Source organism: Vombatus ursinus, unplaced genomic scaffold, assembly GCF_900497805.2.
Source record: "Vombatus ursinus unplaced genomic scaffold, bare-nosed wombat genome assembly UNPS02014830.1, whole genome shotgun sequence".
In the NCBI taxonomy this organism is placed as follows: Eukaryota; Metazoa; Chordata; class Mammalia; order Diprotodontia; family Vombatidae; genus Vombatus; species Vombatus ursinus.
In genome coordinates this window covers 10,865,768-10,876,156 of record NW_020954608.1, presented here as the reverse complement: position 1 = coordinate 10,876,156, position 10,389 = coordinate 10,865,768, and the positions used below count along the sequence as shown (strand labels likewise).

At 41.8% G+C, this 10,389-nt stretch overlaps 1 protein-coding gene across 1 annotated transcript in view; it reads left to right on the top strand.

Annotated features, from left to right (window-relative positions):
- CDHR3 (cadherin related family member 3) overlaps nucleotides 1–10,389 on the top strand; it is a gene marked incomplete at its 5' end in the record, with an annotated part of 104,345 nt that overhangs the window by 79,680 nt on the left and 14,276 nt on the right. The window contains 3 exons of the mRNA XM_027838885.1: nucleotides 4,830–5,080; nucleotides 6,542–6,723; nucleotides 9,230–9,243. Coding sequence (XP_027694686.1) covers nucleotides 4,830–5,080; nucleotides 6,542–6,723; nucleotides 9,230–9,243 — 447 coding nt within the window. The remainder of the gene's footprint in view (nucleotides 1–4,829; nucleotides 5,081–6,541; nucleotides 6,724–9,229; nucleotides 9,244–10,389) is intronic.

Sequence of the window (10,389 nt, the reverse complement as noted above, 5' to 3'; positions counted from 1 at the left end):
GAGGAGGAGGAGGAGGAGGAGGAGGAGGAGGAGGAGGAGGAGGAGGCGGCAATCAGGAAGACCTGAATTCAAATCTGACCTCAAACATTTACTAGCTGTGAGGCCCTGGGCAAGTCACTTAACCTCAGTTTGGCTCAGTTTCTTAAACTATAAAATGGAGGTAATAATAGCATCTACCTTGCAGGATTATTGTGATTATCAAATGAATACTCACACTATTGGGACCCTTCCTCATGCTCTTAAGCATTCCTACAGTCTTCTCATCTGCTTCCCATTCCTGCCCAGGTTTATGTCATCTTCTTCATTTCCATTGTACTGAATCCTAGACTCAGTCCCTAAGACTTTGGGCTGCAGAGTGCCAGGCCTAGAGTCAAGAAAATCAGAGTTGAAATCTAGTCTCAGAAACTTACTAGCTTTGTGATCCTGGGCAAGTCACTTCACCTGCTTGCCTCAGTTTCCTTATCTGTAAAATGGAGATAATAATAATACCCACCTCCCAAGGTTGTTGTAAGTGTTTAGTGTTTAGCCCAGAGCCTGGCACACAGTAAGCACTATGTGTTAGTTATGATGATGATGATGATGATGAATAGGTGAGTTTTTTCATCCTACCTAGAACCAGGTTTCCACATCACTCACCATACTTCCAAATCATGCTGAAATATCCTCCCACTATTTTATCTCCTCTTTATATGCTGTGTCTCCCCATTAGAAAGTAAGTTCCTTGAGGGCAGGGGCTGCCTTGCTTGTATCTGTATTCTCAGCACTCGGCAGGGCGCCTGATTTTTTCCAGTGATTTCCAGTGAAGTGTCTTGCCCAGGATCACAAAGCTAGTGAGTTTCTGAGACTGGATCTGAACTCAGGTTTTCTTGACTCTAGGCCTGGCACTCTGTGGCCCAAAGTCTTAGGGACTGAGTCTAGGATACAATGGAAATGAAGAAGATGACATCAGCCTGGGCAGGAATGGGAAGCAGAAGAGAAGATTGTAGGAATGCTTTTTTTTTGTAAAAAGCACTTAGCACAGTGCCTAGCACATAGTAAGAGACATATAAATGCTTACTCCCCTTTCCTTCCCTTTCACTTGTATAACAAAATATATATACAAATTCATATATATAATATATATACTAAGTTGTATATAAACAAACATATATCTGTATATATACTCCTTATATTTTTATTAATAGATATGCATATATACATATTAGTATATATCTAATATATGGTTTCCTATGGCCCCAAAACTATGCCCCCCAAAACAATTACAGTTTGAGGTCTTAGAAAGTCATTTTGGAAGGTCAGGAAGATGTGCACAGCACAATGTCTTTGGACATAAAAGCACTCACTAAATATGGAATGAATGAGTGACTATGCTCATGGTCTGATCTAGGCTATGGGCTTGTGAAAATGAGATACTAAGTGAGGCCAGAAGGGTTTGGGAAGGGAAAATTAAATTTGCCCGTGCTGCCATGCTCCTGCTTCTGCTCCCTGTTGTTCCCCTTTCTCTTCTCGTGACCCCCAGGCCACAGTTTGCCTAAGGTAGAGAGTAAGTAGGTGGGATGTCTGTGTCGTTGATGGTGATCCCTTGACCCAATGCACAGACCATCCCGAGGTTCAGGAATCCTTATTAGTTTCATTGTGTTTTCAGTTTATACTAACTCCCTGAGCACCTCCTTTTGTGAGGGCTTATAATAGGTTTCAGGGAATCAGAGTCATCTGTCAGAGTAATAATGGATTAAATGCGTTTTGAGAAATTTGCCCTCTGGGATTCTCCTATGCCCCATTCATTTTCTTTCCTTAAAAATGCAGTACCATGGAAAAAAAAGGAAAAAGAAAAAATACCTCTCAATGGAAATTAGACCAAAAATAACTTCTCTAATGAAATGTTAAAGGCCAGAGATTTAAGCCCAAACAAGTAAAACAGTTCTAAGTAAAAGAAGAAAATCTATTCTTCGCCCGCTGCTGAACTCTGGAGTGGCAGGATCCCAAAGCAGTGGGGGCTCTCACCAAGCCTGTGTGTCACAAAACCCAGAGGTAAAAACTGCCTCCATATTGAAAGTCTTATAAGATGAAAAAAATCCATACTCAGCAAGACCCCAAAGGCCTTTTGGTGAGCCCTGCTGTGAAGAGAGAGAAAATTGCATCATCCCCTGCTCCATTTACTAGTTTTCACTCAGTAACAAGTCTGGAGTCACTGGAGAAATGAGTTGAATATAATGGATACAGGCAATATGACCAAACCTCATAGGCCTCACTCAGACAAGAATGACTGAAATGAATGAAAAGTTACTGGAAAAAGTCAGGCACCCTGCAGAGTGCTGAGAATACAGATACAAGCAAGGTAGCCCCTGCCCTCAAGGAACTTACTTTCTAATGGGGAGACACAGCATATAAAGAGGAGATAAAAAAATCAGCATGATTTGAAAGTATGGGGAGTGATATAGAGACCTGGTTCTAGATGGAATGAAAAAACTCACCTATGCATCATCATCATCATAACTAACACATAGTGCTTACTTTGTGCCAGGCTCTGGGCTAAACACTAAACACTTACAACAACCTTGGGAGGTGGGTATTATTATTATCTCCATTTTACAGATAAGGAAACTGAGGCAAGCAGGTGAAGTGACTTGCCCAGGATCACAAAGCTAGTAAGTTTCTGAGACTGGATTTGAACTCAGGTTTTCTTGACTCTAGGCCTGGCACTCTGCAGCCCAAAGTCTTAGGGACTGAGTCTAGGATTCAGTACAATGGAAATGAAGAAGATGACATAAGCCTGGGCAGGAATGGGAAGCAGATGAGAAGATTGTAGGAATGCTTAAGAGCATGAGGAAGGGTCCCAATAGTGTCTGATAAATCCTTTCTCTCTAGAAGTACCAGAAACCTCTCCTCATTGACTACCTGTGGGCTCTGCTCCAGGAGGGGCAGCTAGGTGGCACAGTAGATAGAGTGTTGGGCCTGGAGTCAGAAAGACTTATCTTTGTGAGTTCAAATCCAGCCTGAGACACTTCATAGCTCCTGGGCAAGTCACTTAACCCAGTTTGTCTCAGTTTCCTCATTTGTGAAATGAGCTGGAGAAGAAAATGGCAAAACACTACAGTATCTTTGCCAAGAAAACCCCAAATGGGGTAAAAAGGAATTAGACAGGACTGAAACAAGTGATGTGGATTCTGTGGATGTTACACCACTCAGACATGGCTGTCTGTATCATGAAAGCAGGGATTGCATCCCACACAGCCGCATGGCCCTTATCTCTTGACCTTAACCGTGAGCTATTGGGTACTTAGGGTCACCATAATGTGGACAAAACTTCCTTAAAGGGACTGTAGTTCTGTTCATCTGCAGAGTCAGAAGGGGATGCCCTGGGGTGAGCTACCAAACGTATCAAGAGTGGGTCTCTTCATTCCCTTCCCACTGGCTCCTTGACCCTGCCCTGGGACTTTGGGCTCTACTAGTAAACCTTCCATTTATCTTGCCTGGAATCAGGCCTTCACATCACTTCCTGGCCATTTCCAAACTATGCTGCTGCAAACACACCCCAACCCCTTTGGGATTTGTCCTGCAGATGGTGTGTTCCCCCATTCAAAAAGGAGTGACAATCTTGACACCTGCATTTTCGTCCTCCTTAAATAAATACTTATCATGATAAAGATAAAAATCATTGAAGAGCCTACATGGAGGTAATTTAGTTCATATCTCAGCATTACCACAGAGATGCTATATAGCACATGTCCTTTTTTCTCCTTATTTTAATCCTGAACAAAATTGAATGTCCTGGAAGTTTGTCACTGTTTCTAAACTAAATCAAGACACGTTGAGCCTAGAGATATCACTAGTGGAATAGACATGTTGTTCACCAAAAGTGTAGGATTGGGTTTTTTTTTTTTTTTTCTTGTAAGGGTGGAGTGCGACAGGGGGAGGCCTGCGTGGCAGGAAAAGGCAAGCTCGCTAGTAATTACAGCTGTCCCAGTGTGGAAAGGACTGCCTTGTGAGGTTTTCACCAACAGTCTTAAGGAGGCAACTGGATGATCACTTGTCAGGGATATTACGAAAACCTCCTAATTAGTCTTCTTTCCACGAGTCTCTCCCCAGTCCAATTCATCCTTTACCTGGTTGCCAAAGTGATTTTCCTTGAGTGCGGGTCTGATCATATTACTCCTTTACTTAATAAACACCAGGGGCTACCCATCGGTTCTAGGATCACATATAAACTCCTCTGGTTTTTAAAGTCCTTCGCAGTTTGGCCCCAACTTATGTTCCTGGTCTCATTATGCCTTATTCCTCTTCCCATATCCCTGGCCTAGTCAAACTAACCTTTCTGTAGTTCCTTACACATCACACTCTATGCTCCCCCTCCTTGATGCCTCTTCACTGGCCAGCCCTTATGCCGGAAATGCTCTCTCTGGTCACCTTTCTCATAGAATCCCTTACTTCGTTCAAAATTCAGCTCAATCAGTACCTTCTACGTGAAGCCCTGCCTGATCCCTCCAATTACTACTGTCTACCCTCCCTGAACTACCTTGTATCTATTTCATATTTATTCTGTATGTATATATACACAACTACACACATGTTGTCTACCTTAATAAGCTGTAAACCTTTTGAGAGTGGGGACTATTTCGTTTCTATCTTCATATTTCTATAGTAGGCGCTTAAGAAGTGCTTGTTGATCGACTGATTGATAGATTATATGTTTTTTTGCTCAGTTATGAATAGGACTAGATGACTTCTGAAGTCTTTTAAAATATATTATTATTTGCCTGATTATCTCCTTTTTCTCTCCCCTCTCTCTACCTTTCGCCTCCATGATCTTGGTCTAAAAATCTATTTAGGGAACAAGAACAATCATTTCACTTTCTCCCCCAATGCTGGATCAAATATCACAAGCCTCCTGCTTGCAACCCCGTTTGATTATTCTAGTGGTTTTGATAAAGCCTGGGACTACAAGCTGCTCATTTACATAACAGATGACAATTTGCTGACCAGCCGGAAGAAAGCTGAGGCTTTTGTTCAGACAGGAACAGTGACACTGCATATCCAAGTTGTCCCTCAACCAACCACAGTCATCACCACCACCTCCATGGTAAGGGCCTTGGCCTCCAACCGCATTCAGTTAGATCCCTTTGACCCTGAAGGACATGCTATGGACTTGAGAAAAACTCAGTGGCTAGGAGGTATGTTAGGGGATGGAATCCTGTGTGTGCTAGAGCCCACGAATCTCTGGGAAGGGGAACAGGTCTCATGCTCAGATGGAAATGAATGATGCCTTGGCTGCTGCATTCATAAAAGTCATCAAGAAATTTAGCTTCTAGGGGCTGCACGGACCCTGGATTCAGGAAGACCTGAGTCCAAATCCAGCCTCAGACACATAACACTTACTAGCTGTGTGTTCCTGGGCAAGTCACTTAGCCCCATTGCCTAGCCAAAAAAAAAAAAAAAAAAAGAAAGAGAGAGAGAGAAAGAGAAATATACCTTCTCACTCTCTGGTCATGCGGCTCTGAGCAACAACATGGTCTTTCTTAACCAACCAATTGATAAGCCACAGCTTGGCTGATGACTGATTTTTATTGTCCAATCGACACTACTACAGCCACTACTAGACACCCACCAGGTTGACAGGCATTGTCTTCCCACCCCCACCCTCCTTCCAGAAGAATCTCACAGGATTCAAAGCAGAAGGAAATTTAGTTACTGTTTGGCCATCACCCAGCTCACTCGCTAACCTTGAAGTGATAATATGCAGCTGAAGGAACCTAAGAGTAACTACTCTTGAGAGGATTGAAAGAGACTAGAGTGGCATTGTGCCTTTTCAGTGAGATACTTGTCACCAGGTCAGACTCTGGAGTATGCATGTGTTGGCAAGAGTTAATGGGGTTTGGGGACTTGGCTCTTTGGGGAGATATGTGATATAGTAGATAGACAGCTATGGGCTCAGGAAAGCCTATGTTCAAATCCTGCTCTGATACACATAAGCTCTCCACATACCAGGCAATTCTCCAAGATGTGAAATTGCAGAAAAGTCATGAATTTGCATTGTAGAGGGAATTTTCTCATCAGAAATTTCCTCAATCAATGTAATCACATGTGTGTACACACATATGTACATATATACTCAACACATGTGTAGGTATACATATAGGCACGCACAGATTGCATTGCACATAAATGTATATTGCACATATGTGTTCACATGTGTACATTGTATGTTACATATGTGTGCATGTATATGTGTATGTGTGTGTGTCTCCTTGAGAAGCCAGATTTTGATAAAGTTTAAAATTGGGACTGCCGGCCCTCATATATTCCTTAACTTTTCTGGACTTTGAACTAATGGATACTTGGGAATATATATGTTTTACACCAGAGCACAGGATGAGATAAAAATGAGTAGAAGCAGAAAGAGTCCCGGGTATACCACTATCCAATTTCTAAAACAAAATTTATGAGTAGAAATGGAAATGAAACATCATGAGTAGAAAATGTAAGTTCGAATTTATACTAAGACCATCTCACCACCACTATTCCCCCCCCCCTTCTTTTCAAGCCCAGAATCACATACCTGATTCAGAGGGAAAATGTTTATTCTTCATCAGCTTGGTATGTACCATTCATTATTACGATGGGCTCCATGCTACTCTTGGGTCTCCTGGGATACCAGTTCTTCCTGCTGGTGAAATTCATCAGAAGACACTGCTCCTTCAAGCCCAAGGCAGATAAAGAATCTCTGTAAGTCACTCCGTGAGCCTGATCCTTTCTACAGCCCAGAGGAACTGATTCCAGTTATACCAACTTAGATGAAAAAGATGACCTTTTCCTGCATATCCTGGGGCCTCCTGGGAGAAGGGAAGGGGCAGGGAGATGGCAAAGAAGTAGATGCTTTCCACAGGCTCAAAAGTACCAAGTAATCACTCTGCATTGAGAAACCATTCCTTCTCTTTCCCGCGTAAGATGACCTGTAGCTGATCTGGCAGGAACTCTACAGAATTAGGCCTTCCAATTTTTTGTGCCTCTACCATTGTCTAAGTACTGAGGAGTACTATTTTGAATAGTAATAGAAAAGTATATTTACTTATTTATTTTCTGTTTAGAAAAGGATGACAAAGGCAGTGTAGTGTAGTGGATAGAGAGCTAGCCTTGGAGTCAGGAAGGCCTGGATCCCAATTCCACATCTGACTCACATTATGTGACCTCCCAACAAGTCTCTGTACCTTTTAGCGACCCAGACAATTCTTTGAGACTGTAAGTTGTAAAGCAGGTGCTGATCTACAATGATAAAAGGAGTTTCCTGATTTTTAGGTCCATATAATGATTAAATTACAGCTCCAGGTCAAAAAATTTAAAAAAAAAAATGTTTTTAAAGTAGAATAGCGATGGAATTGGAGAAAGCATCCAGGTCTAATAAGATGCTGCCTCCAGGGGCAGCTAGGTGGTAGAGTGGAGAGAGCATGGGCCCTGGAGTCAGGAGGTCCTGAGTTCAAATCCAACCTCAGACACTTGGCAGTTACTAGCTATGTGACCCTGGGCAAGTCACTTAACTCTGATTGCCTCACTGGAAAAAAAAAAATATTACCTCTATCAAAGCCCTATTCTAATGCCTTAGTATAGCATACTAGTCTCTCCCCCATCCCCAACACACATTATTAGAATAGAAGTTCCCTGAGGGCAGGTATAGTTTCATTTTTGTCTTTGTAACCCCAGCCCTTGGGTTGCTAAGTGGTACAGTGCATACAGTACCGTCCCTGGAATCAGGAGGACCTGAGTTCAAATCTGGCCTCAGATACTTGACACTTACTAGCTATGTGATGCTGGGCAAGTCACTTAACCCCAATTGCCTCACCCCCCTAAAAAAAGAATGTAACCCTAGCCCCTAGCACAGTGACTGGCACATAGTAGCTATGGAATAAATGCTTGATTGACTGGTTTATCCTGTGTTCTCAAAAGTTGTGTCAACAAAGTTTAGGCTCAGGAGGATCCTACCAAGCTGGGAATGTTTAAAGGATTGTCTGCTGACTGACTATATGTCTACCATCTAAGGGCTAGCTTAATTAAGTTTGGAAAGGGTTAGATACCAGGTGAATTTTTTTTTGGCCCACAGCAATTTATGAAGACTTTTCACTATTATGTAGAGAAGTTGATGACCTGTGTTGGCAGAGTGCATTACTACACTATTAAAACCACAGATCCTTAACACATAGAAGAAGAATCCCTTTCTGATTGTCCTGGCCCTCCTGTGCTGAGTTCTAAAATAAGGCAGCATGGCAGCCTTGGGTGCTGATTTCCAGTGCATCTAGAGTTCTGGGTTTTAATCTTAGTTCTATTCAACATGAACTTTGTGGGTATTTTACATGTCTTAGTTTTTTTTTTTTTTATGGGGAAAATGGTGATGAGATATGTTTATGGGGTAGTAGAGGGAAGGAAAGACTTGAGTTCAAGTCCTGAATCTGACCCATGTAGCTGAATGACCTTAGGCTAGTCACTTTGCCCTCTCAAGTCACCCATCAGACAACTCTGTCAATCTATAAATTGCAAATGAGTAATTTATAAACTGCATCAGTGGAAAGAGTTTTCACATTGGAGATTCCCCCATACCATTGAAATCATAGGTCTGGACAAAAAAAAAAATGGGATGATAATAACCACATGTTTCACAGAAATATTCTGAAGATTCTCTAGTATTTTTCAAATGGTTTGAAATCAACGGATGAATGACTAGAGTAAAAGCATGAGGATTTGGCATGAGTTGTCCCTTGCATTACCTTACCATATTAGGGAAATTACTTCCACTGGTAGCATTAGCTTCATGATAGAATAGAGGAAAATGGCTGTTATGCCGACAAACATGGCAGTGATCCATGCTGGGGCTTAGATACAGTAAATGTTTCAGGCTAGGGGCAAGGAGGAGCTACCAAGAGACCAGGACCAGCATGCAATGCCTAGTCTCATGTTAAATATGCAAATGAATCTGGGCATTTTAAGACATACTCCCAAAGCTAATCATTTCTAATATGGTTTATTTAATAAAAGGAAACCTGCAAGAAATTCTGAACTAAGCCTATCTGTCTGAAAATGAGTTGTAATATGATAAGACAGGCAACATTTATCAAATGAAATTGCCAGAGGAAGAAATATTATATTTCTGAAGGAAGCTCCCCAAAGAAGCCCGTCTGGTTATGTGTGTAGTGATGTGCAATAGTCTCCTGGTAATTAATGTCAATCTTTTATTTTGTCATAGGGTGAAAAAAGGAGGTATGTATGCTGTCTATTCTATTGGCTTCTGGGACTTGGTGGGTGTACATGGAAGGAATTCTGCTCAGTGGAGGATAAAAGAGCAATGCGTATTCTCACAGCTCCTGGTATTGAGGAGATGCTCAATAAGAACTTACTGAACTGAATTGAATTGAATTGAACTACATAATCAGCATCTGGAGGAAAGCAAGAGTCAGAATGTAGCATGGGAGAGTAGTGCTTATTAAACCTTAAGTCACAATAGAAAGGAGGAGGAGGAAGAGGAGGAGAAGAAGAAGTAGTAGATGATGATGAAGATGATGATGATGATGATGATGATGATGATGATGATGATGATGGTGATGGTGCTGTGATCATACAGTGAATGGAGTGCTGGATCTGGAGTCAGGAAGATCTGAGTTCAAATCCAGCCTGGGACAGATTAACTGTGTGACCCTGTACAAGTCACTTAACCTCTCTTTACCCAGTACTTCATCTGTAAAATAGGGGTAACAATAGCACCTAGCTTTCAGAGTTGTGGGCATCAAATGAGATAATATCTGTAAAGTGCTTAGCACAGTACTTGGCACATAGTAGTGCTATATAAATGTTAGCTGTTATTATTGTTATCACTAATAATAATCATCTTTCAACAAAGACTTTATTAATTACTTCCTATGTGCAAGGGATTGTGCTAGGTGCTAGGGACATAAAAATGAAAGCATCTCTACCTTTACAAAGTTTACATTTTACCAGGAGATACAACATACATGGGAGTAAATGAAATACAAAGTAATATGTATCAATTTTGAGAGCGAGAGAGGGCTAAAAACAGGAGTAGTCAAGCAAGATGTTCAGAGGACGTGGCACCTGAGCTAGGTTTTGAGGGGACGTAGGGATTTCTACCTTCCAGACTGAGTGGAGGCAGGAGTGCGTTCCAGACCTGGGGGACCATTTGTGCAAAACAAAGATAAACCAGTGTTGCTAAGCAGCCAGGACTCCTTCAGTTGGATGTGTCTGTTAAGCTTAGGGCACCTGCTGGATTTCATTTGAGCACCTAGAAGGCAATCCCTTGCAGAGTAATGAAAGCTGGTGTAATGAATTAGAAATGTATTTTAACTGAACAGTGTACTTGGGGCAGAACTTGAAAGAGGCTAGCTCCTACCC